The sequence below is a fragment of the Falco biarmicus genome, chromosome 6 (genome assembly GCF_023638135.1).
Source record: "Falco biarmicus isolate bFalBia1 chromosome 6, bFalBia1.pri, whole genome shotgun sequence".
In the NCBI taxonomy this organism is placed as follows: domain Eukaryota; kingdom Metazoa; phylum Chordata; class Aves; order Falconiformes; family Falconidae; genus Falco; species Falco biarmicus.
This window is the reverse complement of record NC_079293.1, coordinates 74,795,579-74,816,171: the sequence shown is the minus strand read 5'-3', so window position 1 is coordinate 74,816,171 and position 20,593 is coordinate 74,795,579. Positions and strand designations below refer to the sequence as shown.

At 52.3% G+C, this 20,593-nt stretch overlaps 2 protein-coding genes across 3 annotated transcripts in view; both read right to left on the bottom strand.

The window, feature by feature from the left end:
- The window catches only part of LOC130151244 (serine protease 55-like), a 230,975-nt gene that overhangs the window by 149,153 nt on the left and 61,229 nt on the right, over window positions 1-20,593 (bottom strand). The window lies entirely within an intron of this gene.
- Window positions 5,502-12,452, bottom strand: XKR5 (XK related 5). Of its 2 annotated transcripts, XM_056343199.1 has the most exons (7): window positions 12,322-12,452; window positions 11,431-11,614; window positions 11,147-11,328; window positions 10,225-10,434; window positions 9,937-10,106; window positions 9,391-9,502; window positions 5,502-8,037 (listed from the first exon to the last, which is right to left on the bottom strand). In XM_056343199.1, exons 1-7 carry the CDS (start codon window positions 12,377-12,379, stop codon window positions 6,998-7,000), a joined length of 1,956 nt encoding a protein of 651 aa, XP_056199174.1. In that variant the 5' UTR covers window positions 12,380-12,452; the 3' UTR covers window positions 5,502-6,997. The 2 variants fall into 2 exon arrangements, with proteins under 2 accessions (XP_056199174.1, XP_056199176.1); XM_056343201.1 differs by lacking the exons at window positions 11,147-11,328; window positions 12,322-12,452 and having other exon boundaries at window positions 11,329-11,922.

Sequence of the window (20,593 nt, the reverse complement as noted above, 5' to 3'; positions counted from 1 at the left end):
ACCCACATCTGCACCCACCTACCGTGCACCTCTGGGCGCCCACCCACCTCTGCATCCACCTACTGTGCACCTCTGGGCGCCCACCCACATCTGCACCCACCTACCGTGCATGTCTGGACACCCACCTGCATCTGCACCCACCTACTGTGCACATCTGGGCACCCACAGACCTCTGCACCCACCTACTATGCACATCTGCATGCCCACCCACCTCTGCACCCATCTATTGTCCACATCTGGGTGCCCTCCCACCTCTGCACCCACATACTATACATGTCTGGGCACCCACCTGCATCTGCACTCACATACTGTGCATGTCTGGGCACCCACCTGCATCTGCACCCACCTACCATGCACATTCAGACACCCACACACATCTGCACCCACCTACTGTGCACATCTGGAAACCCACCCACACCTACACCCACCTGCCATGCACGTCTGCATGCCCACTTGCCTCTGCACCCACCTACAGCGCATGTCTGGGCGCCCACCCACCTCTGCACCCACCGTGCACGTCTGGACGCCCACCCACACCTGCACTCACCTCCCCATGCGCGCCCAGCCACAACGGCACCCATCACCCACCTGTGGCCCAGCACCCACCTCCCCATGCACACCCTGACCCCCACCTACCTCTGCACCCCCCCCCCCCCCAAGCCCCCAGCCCCAGCGCTGAACACCAGATCCCCCTGGCCATGACGCAGGGAGAGGCCAGCGGTGCGGGGCACCCACCCCACCCCATCCCCTTCCCAAACCCCATCCCGGCTGGGGCTGGGGTCTGCGGCCACCAGCTGCTTTGCGAGCAGAGGCATGTTCGCTCTTATTTACTGAGGCCAGTCCCTAAAGAAGCCCCCCCAGATCCCCCCAGGGACCCTGAAGGATTCAGGGGAGCAGGCAGGTCCCTTTGGCAGCTCTGCTCAGCCAAAGCAAGACAGCAGCAGGGGTTTTGTTTTCAAGATCTCCCTTGGAGGAAACCAGACGCCAGATCCTTTAGCCTGCAGGATCTAGCCAGGCTCCTCCAGCATCCCTGGATCCCCACAGATCCCTCGCAGGCGCAGACCCCATCCCATGGCCATCGGGGGGGATTCGCAGGAGGGAGGAAACGCTGCTGCGGGGACTGAGCCGTCTCAAACCTGGTGCTGAGAGCACAAAGCGCTTTCCTCCAGCCCCATCCAGCCCAGGAAGCGCGTCCCTGGGTTCTCTTTAAGCACTTGTTCCTATTAAGCAAGTCCTGATTAGCTGTGTTTACCCTCCACAAACCCCCCTCCGTGTTATTGTTTAGTCTTAGAGCGATGGGCCGGGAGATGCAGCCTGGGCCCTGCCATTTACAGGAATAGTAAAGACACCAAAAAGGGATTTGCAGCAAACCAAAACTGTTTAATTAGGGAGGAAAAAAATATCCAAAGTTTCAGCTCGGAGTAAACAAGCAAACAGTAACTCCAGGGCAAATACTTATATTTTCTGTAATGTCCAAGTATTGTATTTCAATATTTTTGGAAGTGAAAAGATGTTTCTCAGGGTAAATCTTTCCTGGGTTAGTTCAGGGGGTGGGTAGTGGTGGGGTTACATCATCCTGGAGCTGCAGGGAATGTTTTTCATTGAACAAAACTGACCCCAAGACCTGGCATCTGCGGGCAGCGCTCAGAAAGTGGGCTGCGGAGGGGGCTGGAAAATGGTGCTGCTGGAAGGCAAGATCCCAGCAGGGCTGGGGCAGGGCTGCTGCCAACCCTTGTGCCCTGTCAGTACCTTTCCAAACCTCTTGATTTTATTTCGCCTCAAAAGAGGGACGAGGGTGACCCATTAAAAACAACGAGCCAAGGGGACGGTGCCTGCAGGCTGGACAGCTGCGTTCCCAAGCCCAGGTGCTCGCCTGGGGAGTGTTTAATTAATTAGGGACGTAGCCTCCGTTCCTGCCTGTTCGCTCCTTTTTCCAGATCACTGGTGAGCGCACAGCCAGTTCTCTTCGGGAGCCTGCAGGTCACTCCCTGCATTGTCAAAATTCACCATTGATTCCTGCCCTCCGCTCCCGGCTGCCCTTTGACAGCCCACGAGAGCTCCTCTCATCAGTGGCACTGAGCTCTCTTGGGCTGGGGCACGATCCTCCACCTCTTTAAAGTGCTGGAGAGGTTTTCCTTCAAAACAAAATGAACAAAAAAGGTTAATAGGAGGCAAATGAGCAGAAATTTTCTACTCCAGAGCAGGCAAGAGCACACGACAATCTGTCTTGAGTGTGGTGGAATGGAGATACCTCGCCTCCAGACCTTCTGCAAGTGGCTGAAGCCCAAACAGTGATGAGCACCCCCAAAGGCTGGGCAGATCCTAAGGTCAAATTCAGGGTAACAGATCTCATCCAAAAAGAGCTTCATGGGAAATGCTGAAGAAGGAGCGGAGGGTCTAGCTGGCTGTCTTCAAGCATTTTGGACGCTAGAAGGAAAAATCCGCAGGTTCCCCCAAGCAGTTGGTTTGTGTCCCCTCTGCCACGCTTCTCCCCAGCTGCAGTTTCTCATGCAGCTTCACGCCCTGGGTTTGGACCATCCCAGGACCACGTTGCTCCACGAAGAGCAGTGACCTGGGACCCCTGCACCCTGCGGGCTGACGTGCAGACCAGAATGGGGAGCGACCATGTCGCCCACACAGGCACATGTGCACAGCCCCATGGGCACTCTGCCAGCTGTCAGGACTTGGCACCGTGGTGGTGGTGGTAGCTGGAGCTGGTTCTACCAAACCAGAAGGTTCCCATGCCTCATCCAACACGGCCAGTGGCAGCTCCCCTTGCACATGCACCTTTGGACCTGAAGTCACGGTGGGATACTTGCGGATGGATATGACTCTTCTCAGCCCCGAATACTACTTTGGTGAGACCCTGGCAGGGGCTTCCAAGCTTTCCTCATAGCCCAGTGATACCTGGGGAGGTGGAAGGAGACCCCCACAGCCATGATCACATTCCTCCAGGCACTCGCTGTACACCATATCAGCCACCTCCGGTACCCCAGACCCCCCCCCCCCCCCCATGTTGCTCCCATCTGCGATGCCACAGCAGCAGCAGTCCTGCGCATCCCTCTCCTCCAAGAACCCCGGGCACGGGATGGGCACGCAGCCTCTGGAACAAGGCATCTGCTTTTGTGGCCTTGAGCAGCATCTCCCTCTGGTGGCTAAGGAACAAGGAACCGTGGGGAGAAACACCTCCCCAGCGTGACCTCTTCGGTCTGGCAGCGCTGGGAAAAACCTGGATGTGCACCAGATCATTGATGTCTTGGGTTTCTCCCCCTCCACGGAGGTGGGATGGGTGGGGAGGGGTATCTGGAGCTGTGATTTGCAGCTGGACAGTCCTCCTACTCCAAACAGGAACTAAACATGTCATTTTTATAGGTGGAGACCTGTAGTTCAGTGCTGGGATTGTATGCAGAATGCAGACTTGGACCCTGGGTGCAACGACTGCAACAGGGCTCTCATGCAGGCTGAAACTCTTTAAGGACAGCTAATCCATATTATTCCACCCATTTTCAAGTTGCTCCCAAGGAGAAGGTGAGGGGGAGCATGGCAGCATCTCATCAGTGACCATCTCCCATCATCAGGGAACAAAGCCATGGGAACATGGCCCCTGCACCTACACCCCCATCACGAGTACCCTCACCCCAGCCATCATGACCCCTCTGGTGCTCTCCCCAGAGACCAGCCTCTCTTGGCCACCCCTTGACCCATCCAGGAGTTCCACAACAACCTCCTCCGGGGTCAGAGGTATCAGCTCATGGTGCACCTCCAGGCCATCTGTGCATCACGGATGTGCTCTCAGAAATCAAAGTCCTCAGGGACACCTGACTCCTGTGCCCAAAAGTATTCTCCACTTTCCTAAAATTGTCTGTTTGGCTGTATTTCCTTTTCTGACTGGTCCATGGGATAGTTTTACGACGGCTGCTTATTGCCAGACATTTACCATCTACAGTTAGCCCAAGCCACCACAGAGCTAGCATTGGGCTGTAGAATATAGCCCTCCCAACTGTTTCATGACCCTTATCAATTTTTGCAGTTATGGCTAAAACAGACCCACGGCTGTTCAGGACAGGCCCTGGTAAGCCCAAGTTTAGCTAACACAAAGCCTGTGATCTGCTGTTAACAGCAGCAACCCTGTATTTATTGGGTGAAAAATCACTTAAATCACTCACAAATGCATCAAGGATGGTGTAAATTCTTCTGTGTCTCAAGGCCCTGGACCAGGACAGAACAGCAAATCCTCAGGGCATTTGCTTTTCCTTTCCAATCTTGCCTTGTGATAACCAGCACAGGTTTGAGGGTAGCCCATAATTTAGGTAGCCATCACTTGATTTACTAGGCATTTGATTTTTGTAGTCCATGCAATTTATTATGGCATGTAGGATTGCAACCACGGAGTGTAGAGCCAAGGTAAACACTGCCGTGGCTTGAGTAGAGCATCCAAGGAGAGAGATTCCCACCAAGCACAATGCCGTGCGCTGTGATCCTTAGGTTGGTGGCTTGCTTTCCAACCTGCTGGACCTCAGATGTTAAAGTTGGATGCTCTTATTATTTGCATGAAATGCTTAAAATCTACCTCAAATATTACCAGTCTTACAGTTTCAATGATTCTTGTCATGTTAGGTTGCTAGACTCAGATCTCTTGGTCCAAGTTATATAGGACACAGCCCCTTTCATGGGACCTCTCCAACCTAAAGGGAAGGGTCTGGGTTAGGAAGAGAATAATCCTGCCAAGGGAGGGAAAGGACTTTTCTTGTCCTAGATTTAGTTGGTCCTAGTTTGGGGAGGGGGTGGGCAGGCACCACTGCCTCATTCATCATCACTCACCCTGCTCTGGGTCAGGGGGTGGGGGAAAGGGGCAGCTGTGCCAGCTCCACACCCCCCATGAATCTGAGTTCCCACCCTGGCAAGAGGAGGTGGAACAGGGAAGACATAACCAATCCTTCCTCCCAGCATCTGCTGCTTGGTGCAGAAATTTGGCCAGTAAAGATCTGCATCCCCACCCCACATGGTTGCCAACGTCCCAGCTTGCCATCTCCACTCCTCCAGAGCTGCTGCTTGCCAGCAGCAACCAAATGGCCCCAAGCCACTGCTATCTGTGCCACATTGGCACTCCCAGGTCTCTTCTTCATCCTCCCGCTGAAAATTCAGACAGGCAACTCGTCCTGGGGCTGTAGGAGCGAAGTGTAGGAAAGAGAGAAAGGAGAGGATATGGAGTCCCACACTCGTTCATGTCTGTGTCCTTTCTTTGCACCCCCTCAGCTGCAGAAAGGGAAAAATCAGCTTGATGGGGGTGGGTGGGTAGAATCAGAATGGGTAGCAAATCTAAGATGGGAAAATGGAGTTGCAGAGGAGAGGGGATGTCACATCCAGCCAGCAAGCTGTGCAGTGGTTCGCTTGCAAAGCAGCAGGAGAGCAAGGTCCAACATCCCCTACAGCAAGGTCCAGATGACATCCACACACTGACGGGCACCCCCAACACGAGATACAGACACGACAAAGGCCAGTTTGTTTTTTAAAGCATCATTATATATTATCCAAGGTAGAAAACCAAACCAGATAAAAATTTCCATAATGCCACAGCAGCTCTGCTGCCTTCTGTGTGATTCACATAGTGAGGAAGGACTCCGGAAAAGCCACTGCAACTGCTTCCTCCCTGCAGAGCGCAGCCACAGCACGGCAGCGCTGAGGTCTGAACAGAGACGTGGAGCTTCCCCTGCACTCCAAATCCAGCACCAACTGGGTTTTCAGTGCCCGGATCAGCTTGAAGAAACCTCTGCCTGAGTCAATCCTGAGCAGTGAATGCTATGTGGGAGCTTTTTTTTTAATACTTCCTCACATGCCTGTCCTTCCAGCTGCCTTTCCTGCCCTGTGGCACCACCAAAGTCCTGCCCACAGCGGGACAACAGCTGAAGGACATGGCCAGATGTGCACCAGTTGGTGCTCAGGAGGTTCCTGGTGAACCCAGCTCACCAGCCCTCAATCAACAAGTCAAGCCACGTCCTGGGCACAAACCCATGTCCAGCCAGCCTGGCTGGAAGCATTAGCTAGTTCTGAGACCGAAGTATTGAAGCTTTTAGCTCCCGGTACAAATAAACCCTGCCTGCAATGGGGATTTTATGGTGGCAGGAGCATGTAGATCTGCTTTGAGATTTGGCTTGAGGCTATATTCAGGAGGGAGCATCCACCCAGATCTGGATTATCTGCAGCTGGGTGGAAGGGGGCAAGGAAGAGGCTTGGGCAGAAAAGGTCACTTGAGGAAGCAGGGCAGTGGGCAAGCATGCAAGACATGGCTTTTGTCTGCAATTCAGGGTCCTGAGGTTGTGGTCTGCAGTATGAAGAGGATCTACGATCCTATGTGGCCCCAGAAAATGGTGCTGGTAAAGCTCTCAAGATGAACATCAAGGGGCAAAAACAAATGAAGCACAGCTAAGCCTTATTTTAGGACTTATTCTGCCCAGAAGGAAGCGCATCTGAGAGTAAAACTCACTATTTTTCTGGTTTAGGCACTTGTTTGTCCTGAGAAGACTCCTGCTTTGGCGAGCATTGCAGCTCCTGGAGGCAGCTGCCAGAGCTCCATGCTGGGACAGGCCAGCAGCTTGCACAGGCACTTATTAGTGGACATGCTTCAAGACATGGTCACAAACACATCAAAGGCAGCATGTTTCAGCTGCCTAGTAGGACTGTTACATAATTAAGTTTAACGAATACCAGAATCTGGACTCTTAAGGCTTTTTAAGACCTCTGAAGCTCTCCAAAATTGCAAGTAGAAGATGCACTGGGAAGGAAGGCGATGTCCTAGTGATGGAGGACCACCTGTGCCTGGTGGCAGGGGCACCACAGGGACAGTCTTCATGGCCAGCATTAACACCCCACCACCTCCTACCGTACCCTATTGACAAGGTAGTCACCCCAGTGCTGACCCAAGGTGACAGTGCAGCAAATTACAGGGTCACTCCAGCAACCCAGACAGGTCTGCCCCCTCTCCCAGCTTCCCCAGTCCTCACTGTGGGCATCCAGGGTCAGCCTTGGGGGTGGAGGTGAAGCAAGGTGGCCTCAGCTTGCTCCTCACAACAGTCCCAGGCGTGCCACAAGAGTGGGTGTACCAAATGTGATGCCACCCCATGAGGGCACCCTCTGACTCTGCAGGCTCCAAGCTCTCTCTGGGTACACTTGCCACCCCACAGCCACCTGTGCCACCAAGGGACGAGCTGCTCTGCAAATGCTTGTGGGCACATGCACCCAGGATTGGGCTGATGCTTGCCATCTCAAGGGATAAATGCCCTCCTCCTCCTCCTCCTTCCAGGCAGCCAGGAGGAGGCTGGGCTTCGCTGTCCCTTTGCATCAGGGCCATGCACGTAGCTGTAGCTGTCCCCGTGTGGGGTGAAGCAACGCCTCCTGCGCTTGCGCTGAAATACGTAGAGGACGCCTCGGCCGGATCCGAGGAGAAGCTGCTGGGAAAGGATACGGCTGGGGGAAAAACAGGCTCCTGCCCCGCTCCATCCTCCTGTGCCATTCTTGCAGCACTGGCGCTGGGTTTGCTGCCCACTTCATTCCCTGCCACTTTCAATTTCTCATCAGTCAGACCAGATTCAACACTCTGAGGACTGATTTCCCTTGTGGGAAGGGAAAGGTTTGCCCCAGGCTCAACACTGGTGGGTTTCCGCATCATCCATCCTCCAGTGTAAGCCTCTTCCACGCCACCGTCTCCAAAAGCTGTGACGATCACAGACATATCTCCTGTCTTCAAGGCCAGCTTTACCAGAAGCCAGTGGTGGTGGTTTGTCCAGCTGTCCTCCAAACACCCTCTGAATTGCAGGAGCAACGAGCTGTTCCCATTTTTAAGATCTGCTGTGGCCCCTTCCACTGGCAAGGACTCTCCATCTCCCGAAATTCCTGAACTCTGCTCAGCTTGGGAGTCATCTCCAGCAACCTCATCATCACTGGCAGCTGCAGCACTGCAGGTTGTCTCCAGGAAGCCCTGCCAGATCTCTGTGGACTTGGGATGGAGCAGGCTGTAATAAACCACCAGGGCTGCGGCACCTGAAAAAGAGCAGAAAGGTGTCAAGGGACGAGTCCCAGCAACGTTTCAGTGAGGTGTGGGGGAGAGACCAGACCTCGCTGCCACCTCGAGATCAACAGGCCCTTTGCAGAGACGCTGCTGTTGCCCAAGCAGCACACCTCTGAAGCATTGTTAGGGATGCAAGAGTCCCACTCAAACAGCTTTCAGCAAAGAGAGTGCTGAGCACCCTGTCAAGACCGAATTTCATCTGGATTGATTTGCAGACTGATAGGTGCACAGCGAGACAGGCGCTGAGCACAGCAGGCAGGGCACAGGCAAGAAGGAGGTGTGTGCTGCAGGAGTCCTTCCCATCTCGCAGCATCCCCATCCTCTAGCCATTAAATGAGACACCCGCAGGTTTATCGGACTACTTCTATCCCAAACTCATTCAAGGCCAGAGGAATTGCTCCTTTTCCAGCCCAAATGTGCCCTTTTCTTGACCACAGCTGGTCTGTGTGCAGCTGGTCTGGGGAGATGCACAAAGCCCAGCATGTCGGTGTTACAGCTTCCCTCTGCCCCCATCCCACTGGGAAAACATGAGCCTGGTGGGGACCTCACCCAGCAAACAGCAACTCACATCCTTGCCTAGTGCCAGTTTTGCAAACAGAAGTGCCAATGGGCTGTTTCCAAGCATCATACAACTTCTCCCCTACTGCAGCTGACCTGTGCATTAAAGCTTTAGGGAATTAAATGCACCAGCTGGTCACAGCTGCTGCCTGCTTTATGGGCACAGAGTAAGGGTATGGGCAAGGTATGGAGTACCTTCTCCATCACATACCAAAAAATACTCCACATGGCCACAGAAAGCATCACCGTTTATAAAAGCAGCCCTGCTCTTTGAAAAACAGGGTGAAAGAAAGCTTCTTTAGTTCTGCGTGGTCCCACACCAGCGTATTTCCAAAACGTACCCAGTGATGGCTTGTCAGTCACAAGCCACCTTCATAAATCACCAGGATATGCTCAAATGAAAATGCTTCCCTGCAGCCATCGATCCCCTGCGTTACACCACTGTCTGCGCTGATCACCAAGCACCAAGACCCCAGAAAGCATGGATGCACTTCAAAATCGTGTATGTTGTATTTGGCAGCGGTACCTGAGCCATTTGGTGACATCTCAGATCATTTCTGCAAGCCTTCCATTCAGGGATGGGCTTTTAAGAAATGGTGAAGAAATGAAACTCAAGCTGGATTTACATATTATCACATACACTCTGATGCTGAAGTTGGAAGAAATAAAGCAAATAGCCTGATGCAACTAAAAATAACCGATGGTGCTCATTTACTCAAGCTACTCCGGAAACATGCAATCCAGGCTCTGAAACCAGCAGATCTTACCTATCACAGACCCTGACAGGACAGCCCCAGTCACATACAGGCTGTTCCTCAGCTCTGCCTGCAGGAACCGGGTGGCCAGCAGCAGCAGGAGGGTGTTTTCCATCAGCATTATCTGCAGAGCAGAGGGAAGAGAGTTGCCACTTTTATCCTTCTGATGGCTTTAGACGTGCTTCCGATGACAGAAAACACCCAGTTTCTAGATTTTGCTGATTTATTTTGCACCTAGCTTAGCACTTAAAACATAAGGATTGCTGAAGTGAACTTTCTGCAAGGGCTCAACTTTCTTTTACCATGAAAAATAACTCTTGGCAGAGCAGCACAGCCACTCTGGTATTATGAAGACATTGTACGACCACTGCTTAGAAAACAGAGCCAGTGCAGAAGATGCATCCATCCAACTTGGTGACCACGTGACTTTGTCTGGACACAGGAAATGCTGGACTTTTTTCAAGTGGTGATGTGAGAGATGAGAAAGCAGAGTCTGAAGCTATTGCTTCTCCCCAGCAGCTGCATCCATGTAGAATATCGAATATCCTGGATACTTACTGCATAAAATACAGCCACCCTGTGCTTGGAGGGACCAGGCCGGACATTAAGGTAGCAGAAGATGTACACCGCTCCCACCAGGCAATTGAACAGCCTCCAGCGGCAGGGCTGGGCTATGATGTCTGTCTGCTGGGCCACCAGCCAGAAGGACATGAGCAACCAGTGGATACCTGTAAGTGAAGGGACTGAGGGCAAAGCTGTTCCTGGGGAAGGCTGCAAAGTGCTCCCAGTATCGGGAACAACTCTGGGGCTGATAGCAGGATGGGACATGGGGAAGATGGGTCTTACCTGCCACAGCAAAAACCCAGAAGGAATACAGCCTGGCAAAGAGCACCAGGGCCAGGACCCTGGTCCCCAGCATCCCCGTCCTCCAGAGCAGTAGGAAAAGGATGGCTGCAGCCGGTGGGCAGAGGTGGCCAGGTTTCAGCAGGCAAGTGAAGTGGCTGTAGGAGACCAAAGCCCAAGCGAGGGAGAGCAGCGACAGCCCTGCACTGACACCTGCAGGGGGACAGGGCAGTCAAGTGCTCTGAAGGACGCCCAACTGCATTGTAGGACCATATCTGTGTTAAGGAGGTGCTGGCAGCATGGCACTCCGATACCAGCCGGGCATGCCACTGTCCTGCCAAGTGGACTATTTCAACCAATTCCTGCTAAATCTGCCTGCTTAAATCCTCTGACCGCTCTCTCCCATGGGCAGAGCTCCTCAGCGGCAGGGCAGGTCCATCTCTGGTCACTGCGATCAGACCAGAGACTGACACTGACTCAAGCGTGACCTTCCGCACGCCATGACTCCGCACCCCAGAGCCTCCCCTTACACACCTGAAAGTTCAGCTTTTCTAGAAAACAAGCCCCAAACCCCTAAATGCTCAGCACTGCACTCTGGTTAGGGCTGGGCCATCAATAGGAACATTCTGTTGGGTTCAAACCCAGCCAAGGCACTGTCTTGCTGTGCGGATCCCCGCTACAGAGGACCAACTGTACCAGCTGGGAGAAGCCACAGGTAGCTCTGGGACTCCTTTGGGTTCAGTCACAGCAGATCTTTAAGCCACTTTTGTCCCTGCTGCTTTGCACTGGGGCTTCCCAGACCCTCTGCAGTGTGCTCCTTCATCCAGAGCCTGCCCTCTGCCCTGCCAGGTGGGCACACACGTCCCCCACCCAAACTCATCACCCCTCTGCAATTCAGAGCATCCTCCTGGGACTCCCCGCTTACCAGGGATGAAGCCCGCTGCGTCGACCGCCACGATGATGTAGGCCTGAAGCAGGAGGTGAGGCAGGGTCTGCAGCAGGGCTTCCAGGAGCCGCAGCACACACACATCCCCGTGCTGCGTCAGCACCTCCCCAGCACAGGCACTGCCACCCGTCTTTGCCACCATCCGCAAAACATCCCAGTACCTGCAAGAGTCACGGTGATGGAATGTCCACCCTGGTTTTGGCAGGTTTTGGACTGCATCCGGGTTGGATGGGGCTGGATGGACCATGGGGAGCATCTCTCACCGCTTCCAAAGGCCCAGCTGCAGGAGGTGGAGCACCAGGAGCCAGCGGCCGGGTGGGTGGCCATCCGCCCTGTACCAGAGGATGCTGAGGAGCTGAGCCGCGTAGCCAGGCACCATGCAGGCGACGGTCAGCCTGAACCAGCCCAGCTTCCCATGGACAAGGTAGTGGATGATGGCGCAGAGCCCTAGAGAGCAGCAGAGAGGCACTGCTGAGGGATGCCACTGCCACAAAGGGAAAGGGGCTACCCACAGCCCGCCCCAAATTCATCCCCCAGCCGCCAAGGGGGTTCGCAGCCCTTTTCAGCCCTTCTCCCTGTCTTATCTCCAGCTGCCAGCTCCCGGTGGCTTGTCAGCTATGGCACAGCCATGGCCACTGAGGGGCCCGGCCCAAAGAAGGGCTCTGATAAAAAGAGCTGTGACAAGGGCTCCAAAATAATAACAAGAAAAAAAAAGGGAAAAAAAAGGAAAAAAAAGAAAAAAAAGGTAAAAAAAAAAAGGAAAAAAAAAGAAAAAAGAAAAAAAGGAAAAAAGGGGAAAAAGGAAAAAAGGGAAAAAAGGAAAAAAGGAAAAAAGGAAAAAAAGGAAAAAAGGAAAAAAAAGAAAAAAAAAAAAAGGAAAAAAAAAGTCAATAAGAAGAAAATGGCTGGGGTGTGCATGGATGCAGAAAGCCCGCGCCCGGGCGCTGCCGCCCACGAGTCGCAGGGGCAAAACTGCGCACCTTCAGCTCCGCGGGGGCGCAGGGCCGACCACCCTTCCCTCTCCGGGGGCGACCCAGGGCCCCGAGGTGGCAGCAGGGGGGGCTGCCAGCTGCCCCCGCGCCGCAACCCCGCTCCGCCTGTGCGCAGCCCCGCGCAGCGCCTCCCCCCCCCGCCCATCCTGCGCGCTCACTCACGCGCTCCGCGCTCCGCCGCCAGCAGCGCCAAGCAGAGCCCCGGGAAGGCCCCGCGCATCCTGCGCGCCCTTTGCGCGGCGGCACCGGCACCACGCCGGGGGGGGAGGAGGAGTTGGAGGAGGAGGAGGAGGAGGAGGAGGAGCAGGAGCAGGAGCAGGAGGAGGAGGAGGAGGAGGAGAGAGGCAGGAGGAGGAGGAGGGTGGGGAGGAGGAAGGAGCCGCCGAGCCGGCCCCTCCCCGCCCGCCCCCGTACGGCCCCACCGGGCACCTCCCGCGCTGCCCCCGCCCCCGCCGCGCCGCCTTCCCGCCGCGCAGCGGTACGTCACGTTGCTTGCGTCACGCGGGCTCCTCGGGGTCTTGCGGCGACAGGGGCCGGCTGTGGTGGCAGGGCCCGAGACCCCTGGGGTTATTATGCATTTGCACACAAGCCCCTCCCAGTATCCCCCAAGTTATTGTCTGCTTGCACAAGCCCACCACGACATCCCCCAGGCTGCTGTGCACTCGCACAAGCCTGTCGCGATGTCCCTGGGTTCCTGTGCTCTCGCACAAGCCCACCCTGATGTCCCTCAGGCTGTTGTGCACTTGCACAAGCACACCCCGACATCCCCCAGGCTGTTTTGTGCTTGCACAAGCCTGTCCTGATGTCCCTGAGTCCTTGTGCACACGCAGAAGCCCACCCCGATGTCCCCCAGGCTGTTGTGCGCTTGCACAAGCCCACGCCGATGCCCCCCTTGCGCGATGCCCAAGCAAGTGCATCTGCCGTGGGGGTAAGCGCTAGGTGGCAGCCAGGACATGATGTGCACGGAGCCATAAACTAATTCGGTTGGGTTTTCCCCCCACCCAAGAGATGAAACCTTTGTGCAATGTGATCCCAGCCGCTGGTGGCTGCAGGTGCCCTGTGTGCAGAGACCTGTCCTAGCTGCTTTTTTCCCCATCTCCAGCCCCGCAGACTTCATCCCCTGAGAAGCACGTGCTTCTTAGAAAACAAATCCTCAGCAAGTCACTACAGGAAAGGCCATGAAGGTGTTTTTAATGACGTCCAAGTATCACCTGAAGTTTTGTCATTGCTTTGGCAAATCCGTGCAGGAAGCTCCTAATGCTTTACACATCAGCTGGGCTGTCGGGATGCACGTGTGTTTGGGGGCTTTCATGCATTTACTGCGTTTTTTTGACATTTTAGAGAGTTTCTTGGCAAACCTGGGAACAAAACCTGGACTCTGATGCTTAACAGGAGCAACATTTCTCATCCATTCAGCTGATTCCCGGAGCCCGGACATTTTGAAATACAAAGCTCAGTTTCCAAGGTTCTCTACAGGTCCCCTGTACACTGCCTGTCCCTGCCATGCTCTGTAACACCCCTCTGATATTTGCATATGAATGATGAACGAAATAGCCTGTGTGCGCTCAGGACTGTGTATGTGCTGCTGGCTGGGAAGCCAGACCGCTTGGGGATGTCATGGCCTGATTGTCCCTCCTCCAGGGAGCAGCACCAAGGTCTCTGCTCAGTCTCCAACACTGTTTTTTACCAAGCATGTAAGGACTTTGCATCTTTGCAGTCTCGACTCCAGAGTCTGGATTTGGTGGCCAGTGGGTTAAAAATGTCACGGGTGGAAAGGATAGCCTGCTTTTCCTCTTGTCCCGCTGCCACGTCCGTATTCAGCCAAGTGTTTCATTAAATAACCACATTGAGTGTTGGGCCCAGCTCCAGCAAAGCATTTGAATAAAGTCAGAGGTGTAAATATGGCTCTGGAGCCAAGCGAAGCTCAGTCTTGGTTGTCTCCAAGCCTTGTCCTCCAGGCTTTATATTGTAAAAAATACCATGGCTGCCAAATGGCCCATCCCTAGAAATCCCAGCTTTTGCCTGCAAAGCACAACCAAGCCTCCAATGGGCACCAAAGCCTCTCTCAAAGCTGAGGGCAGGCTGTTGAAGAAACATCATTGTTTGCAAACCCAGCAGTGAGGAAGTTGCAAGGGTTCATGCAGGTGCAATGTGGTGTGACCCTTCTTGTCACCCACAGAAGATGTGTGAACCTCACGATCTTGTCCCCCCTGCCCTCCATCACCATCATTCCCAGGAAGGAGCCACACTAAGGTGCCTCTTAAAGTGACTGATGACAAAATCGGTCCCTTCTCCTGCCCAAAGGCTTTGCTCCAAGCCAGGAATAAACTCCCATGCCACAGGACACGTGCCATTGCACCCCGAGGCAACGCCAAGCAGAGAAGAAAGCCAGAAAGCCTTCCAGAAGATATTCCCAGGGCTCGCCACCCTCCCCAGTCTCACTGCCAGCTCCCAGTTGCTCTGGCTGCCCTCCAGCCGCCGATTTGGCTGTGCTTTTTTCTGCTGCATTTCAGTGCCTGGGAGCCTCTCTTCTTAAAAAACTCCTCAGGTCTCCAACAAAGCTACACCCAGAGGATGGTGAAGGCACCTCTCCAGATTTTATTTAGCAAGCTTAGCAAATGAAGGTCCTCCAGCTCCTCCTTAGACAACCTTCAAGCGATTTTTTTGAGGGTCCCTGCTGCGCTGTCAGGGCTTGTGAGGGCTCTTTCTGAAATCTGTGCAGGCTTTTCCTGCTTGCTCCCTAGCCCTGGATGTGGAGATAAAAGCAAAGGCTTTGTTCACTGCCTGGGTTCCAGGCTGCAGAGTGATTATGCCTTAAAATGTAGCAAGGAAGCCACTAGCACTAAATCTGGCTCTCTGAGCTCACCTGTCTGCAATGAGGGGCTGCCCAAAGCCTCCCACAGCTTAAGTATTGGGGAAGAGACCTCCTCAGATGTGTGTGGAGGGAGTAAACAGCTCAGAGTGAGACCTGGCTGCAAGGGTGCTTTGCTGTATGTAGGTGTGTTCCAGGGCAGAATTTGGGTGGATGAGCAATTGTATATAACTGGCACTTATGTATGTAAGGGGGGGGATCTCTCTTTCTCACTGACCTGGGGTCTGTGTCTTCATATGCTACACTGCACGTTCTCGTATTGTAACTCCCTCTTGAAGTGGAAGCACAAGTGGTTGCAGAGACCTGTTAGCTGTGCTGCTGGAGCTGCACACAGAGGGGTTTAATGTCTTGGTGGGGCTGATTCTGGATTCAGTCTCTGCGTGGCTTTGGGCAATCCTTTTTGGGGGTCTAAAATGGGAACAAATATTCCTTTCTGTGCAAAATCTGGGTTTCTGGAGGCAAAGATACATCTTAATGAGATCTGAATGTGCAAACACCCTGAAGTGAACTGGGACGTGCACATGGTGGTTGCTGTGGCTGAGCAGTTGCTGAAATATCCACCTGTCTGTGCCACTCATGGAAGAGATGGTGCTTTGGATCTGGGTATGGAAGCCAGCAGGTGTTAGTGTTATGGGAGTAGTTCCTTTTGGGGTGGGGACATGTCATGATATCTATCCACACAAGAGTTTGTCATTGGAGCTTACAATGTGCATCCTTTAAATATATTGTTTGGATCCAAATGCAATTGCTAAATCCCTGGAGACCGCATTCATGAAAGCTTTATTACAGGTTAATTCCTCCCTCTTGCAGTGTCTCTTGGTCTCAGCAGCTTTGTGGTGGAGATTCAGCCATGAACATGCTCTTGCTGCTGCTGATTCTTCTTCTCCCCACAGTGTCCCAGGCTGGTACAGGTAAGTGTAACTACAACCAGTGGACATTTTTGTACTTAGGAAACAGGGATCGATTCTGTAAATGAAGAATGAACTTGTGATAACGTTTGCAGCTGATGTGATACTTGGCATTGAACCTGCCTGCCTAAGACTACACATTGCCCCATGCCCCCTTATAATCATCTCAAGAAAAGATCTTTTATCTTCCACCTTTCCGATCCTGTATTCTCAGAAGATGCTGTCCTGGCTGTCATCTGTCCAGCTTCTCGGAGGACATCTGGTTGATTGAGACCTATCCTGGAGGGCAAGTCTGGTCAGCTCTCATTTGACCTCTATCATCATACAGCAAGGGCTGGAAAGTGAAGCCTTTGGGGATGTTCTGCTGCTGTCTTGCAGGCTCTGCAAAATATCTCAGCCTTTCAGTATTGAAGCAAACCGTGCTCTTTTCCTCTCCTTTAACATATTTGCTGTGTACTAAGACATGTGATTTGCAGGCTTTGAGTTGTGTAAATATCTAATAAAGCATGAACACAAAGCACTTTAAACACTTAATTCGTGAGGAGTGTTTTGATCCCTCTGGTTTCTGAGGTGTAGGGTCTAGGTCCTATGGATCTAACATCCAGCCGCATCTCATCAGCGGGTATCCCAAAACCTAGGAAAGGTTTTCTAGGTCATCTCCTACACAAGTCCAAGCCAAGAGGAGGTTTTGATTAACTCCACAGGCAGGGCAGCTGGGATTTGTTCCACTCAGGAAGATGGCTTAAAATAAATTCTCATCAGACACCTATGCTGCTTTTGGTGTAGCAGCTTCTCCAGGTACAGCTAGCCATGCAAATGCACTGCAGCTGATATTTCTGCCACTGACAAAGAAAAAAAAAAATCATTAATAATAACCAAACTCTCCAAACCTAAAGCTGCTATTCCAGTCTTAGTCAGTCTTTCCACCCAGTGATTTGGAAGTCCTTTGTACTCCTGAACGGGGGCTTGCACCACCCATCAGTAGTAGGTAGCCAAACAGAAGGTACCTCCTGTTATAATTAAGCCAGGCTCTTCCACCCAGGATTAATTTAAGCCCTTTTAGTTCAGGAAGAAGAAATAATAATAGCAAAAATCAAGTATTCGGTGGTATGCCAAAAAGTTGCAGTGACTCCATATCATGGGGCTGGCTTTCAGGAATAATAAGTGAGACTGCTCAGTGGTTATATAATGGTTGCAAATTTTGGGAGAAAAAAGTGCTTTACAGAGTATGTAAGAATTGCTACTCACCTTGCGCTGATGAAGAAACTTAGGCACAGAATGGGGAACTGTCAGCAAGGTCATTGTGTCCTGGTCACCCACAGCCAGGAGGAGGAGAAAGATCTTGGGAGCTGTGCTCTGACATCCTGATTTGTTTAACCCCTTTGAAAATAAATGCAGACATCATTAAAAAATTGCATGCAAAATCCTTCTTAGCTGTGACCAGCACCTGGGGACAATAGATCCTTTGGTGCAGAGCATGATTGCCGGCCACCACATCCCAGAAATCTGAACAGCCATGTCACGGGTGGCATGGGGCAGGCATGGAAAAATCTCTTCTTCACAGAAGTCAGAAAGATTCACTCCATGGGAAAGATGGAGAAGGTAATAGTCAGGGATATACTGAGCTGGAAATGCCTTCATCGTCTGAAGGGAGCTGACAATCTGAGGCTCAGTGAAGCCCAACAAGACTGGGGAGCTGGACAACTCATGCTTTACTCATTCAGTGGGCAGGAACAATGAGGAGCATCAAACCCACCTGCACAACGACATGACCTGGTTAGTACTGCCCCTGTGGATAGGAGAGGAGGCAGTGAAGGCCAGAGGAGCCCTGGCTTGCCTACAGATGATATCACAGGGACCCAGCTGGCCCCCACGTGTTGAGCCACATGCGTGCACTTGTTTCAACCTGTGTTTTGCTACGCACCCTAGCTGCAAATATTTCACAACACCTTAGAGGTTTTAAGCAATAGTCCCTCCCTGGTGGAGCCAGAGTGTGAGTCACATCTTTTGGAGATCATTCCCCCACTTGAGATGATGCAGCAGAGCAGTTGTGAGGGGGAGCTGTGGGTGATGTTAGGAGATGCAGAGATCAAATTTTTGTTGCAATAAAAGGGTGATTTTTAGAACCCAGCACCCGCAAGAAGAGTTGCCTTCCTGGATTCCAAAGGACCTAATTCAAAAATTGTGAGAGCTGCTTGGTAGAAGTGACCACAGTACAATTAGACTTAACTGTGTTGTGGGACCAAATACATTGAACATGTGAATATCTAATCTCAAACAAGCAAAAATGAGGAAAGAAAAGCAACAAAATGAGCAGTCCAGAGCAGCAAGAAGCCTGCAGGTGTCCTGAAAGCTGTTAAAAAGGCTGTGCTGGAAACCTCAGTAAAATATTTGCTTTGACTGGGAGAGAAAACAAAGAGATCTAAGAAAAATGTCTGCAGGGCATGAAGGGCAAGCCAAGGGAGGCTCTGGCAGGGAAGAGCTCAGTGGTGAATAAACAGCTGACAGGGGAGAACAGCAACTCCCATAAAATGTGGCAGGTCAGATTCAAGTAGGAAAGAGGGCTAAAAAGGAAAGTGAAGATCCCTTTGTACCCAAACTGATAGTAGAAATGTCTGTAAATGCATGGAAAGCAGGAAGCCATTGGGGGACTGCTTGATGAGAAAGGAGTAGGAGGATACGTAGGGATGGTATGCTGTAGCTCCGTACACTCTTCTGCACGTGGCAAGGTAGTAAAGGCTATGATGAAAATAGCATTGCTGAGCATGGGCTGTGACTTTCTAGACGTTGCTGGCACAGGACAACACCAGCAGGCCCAAAAAAGGGTTAGACAAGTGGAGAGCAGGTGCTTCATGGAGGGCAGGTCCTTAAATGGGGATTGAAAGGGTGGCAAGGATGTTCTCTGCAACATCTGTAATTTTGCAGTTACAGATGCTGGGGAAAAATGAGAGGACTGGCCCATAGACAGCACCCAGGCTCACATGCTCTCCCTGAACTGCAGGGAAGGCATGGAAAGAGAAGGCAAAAAGAAGCAAAGAGAAGGCATGGAAAGGAGTTGCGAAGAAGGAAAAACAGCAGCCAGAGACAGGCAAGGGAGGGTACTCAGTGTCTAGAGCCAGGTCAGCAGAAATATGCTGCCAACTGTGGTGTTTAATTGCAAGCAATGAATCTGCAAACCGTTTTTCTGCTCAGTTATGAGCTGTGAATGGGAATGTGCAACCCCGGGAAGAGCCTGTGGTCTGGCCTGCTTGATGGCAGTGCCCATGCAAAGGTGACAGAGGGGACTTCAGCTTTCTCATGAAGAAACCTCGGAAACACCTAGGCCAGATTGCTCACACATCCCTCAGCTTTTATGAGTTGGGTGCCCATTGAGGCTTGCCTCCATGGGCTTTGGCTTTTGTTAGGAGGCTGAAACCCCTTCTGCACTCAATTCATTAACTATTTAATTAATTCAATTGCTCTCTGGACCACCTCTCACTGGATGGCTTTGCATTGCAGACTCGTTACTCCAAGTAAGTCCCTGCTGTTTTGTCAACACCTGAGTGTTGACAGACCCCACAGTCACAAGACCTAAGATACTGCTTCATGCTTTTGGAGGTGCAGAATCTGCAGCAAGGCCAAGGCAGGAAGCAAAGAAAGTTTTGACCACAACTTAGGTTACCCTCGAGGCCTATAAAAACCTCTGCATTTGGAGAGAAATCAGGAGCAAATATGTTCAAGGTAAAATGGCAAATGTAACCAGAGCAATGTCTTCTACAGTTTAAGACAGTATTCTGCTCCTCACTGTGCAGAGAGGTGTAAACCAGAAGAAACTCTGCTGAAAGCATTGCACCAACTTCTGACATTGTGATGATCAGAATCCGTCCATGGCTGAGCAAAAGGAAGTGACGCTGATCTTCTAGCCTTCCTCTTCTTAATAGCCCATTGCCAAAATGTCCCTGGGTCTGAGCCTGCTGGGCACCAGCAGCTCCAGGCAGGAGACTTTCCCCACTTTTCTGCCTGAGAGGCACACTGGAAAATCTGCCCCAGTCTTGCTGAGGCAGAGCTTGCTTTCTCCTCGACTCTGGCAATATCACAGAGGTCCAGGAGGCTGTGCTGTAAGACAGCAGGGATGGACTTTTCATCTCCTATAAGGAAAGACTGCACAACCTATATACCTGCCTCTCAACTGGTGGCCAACCTCCACCTATGGGCATCACAGAACCTGGAAAGTACGTTTGCACCACCACACCAGACACACACTTTGGGGTCCCACAAGGCACCTAAAACCTGCCTTTTCTATCTTTTGTCCCTCTGTGCCTCAGCCTGGGAACACCACCTTCCTCAAGGACAGATGATAAGCAGCTTTACCTGACCCCTCAGATTAACTGAGGAAAGCTGGCATATGTGACTTTGCGGGGCTTTTCCAGGCACATGGTATTGGGATCATCCAACACATGACATCCCTTAGGCCTAGTCCTGGAAATATGGAAGGTGGCAACTCTTCGTCCAATATCTCCTTGAGAACTTGCACCACCTGTAGCAGAAGCTACAGAAGAATAAATGCAAACTCCTTCCCGTGTCTGACAACGTCACCCAGCATCGGTTTCTTGTTCCAGCTGAGCAGGGCTCAAACCAGAGAGGGAAGTACCAGGGAAACTGGCACGCAGGAAAA

What these genes read in the sequence shown, in the direction of transcription:
- XKR5 (XM_056343199.1), bottom strand. Translation starts at nt 12,379, where the DNA reads ATGCGCGGGGCCTTCCCGGGGCTCTGCTTGGCGCTGCTGGCGGCGGAG. An exon ending in GGCGGCGGAGCGCGGAGCGC is followed by an intron (nt 11,615 to 12,321) that starts GTGAGTGAGCGC and finishes GCTGCTCTCTAG; the next exon opens with GGCTCTGCGCCATCATCCAC. An exon ending in GGGTGGCTGTATTTTATGCA is followed by an intron (nt 9,503 to 9,936) that starts GTAAGTATCCAG and finishes TCTGCTCTGCAG; the next exon opens with ATAATGCTGATGGAAAACAC.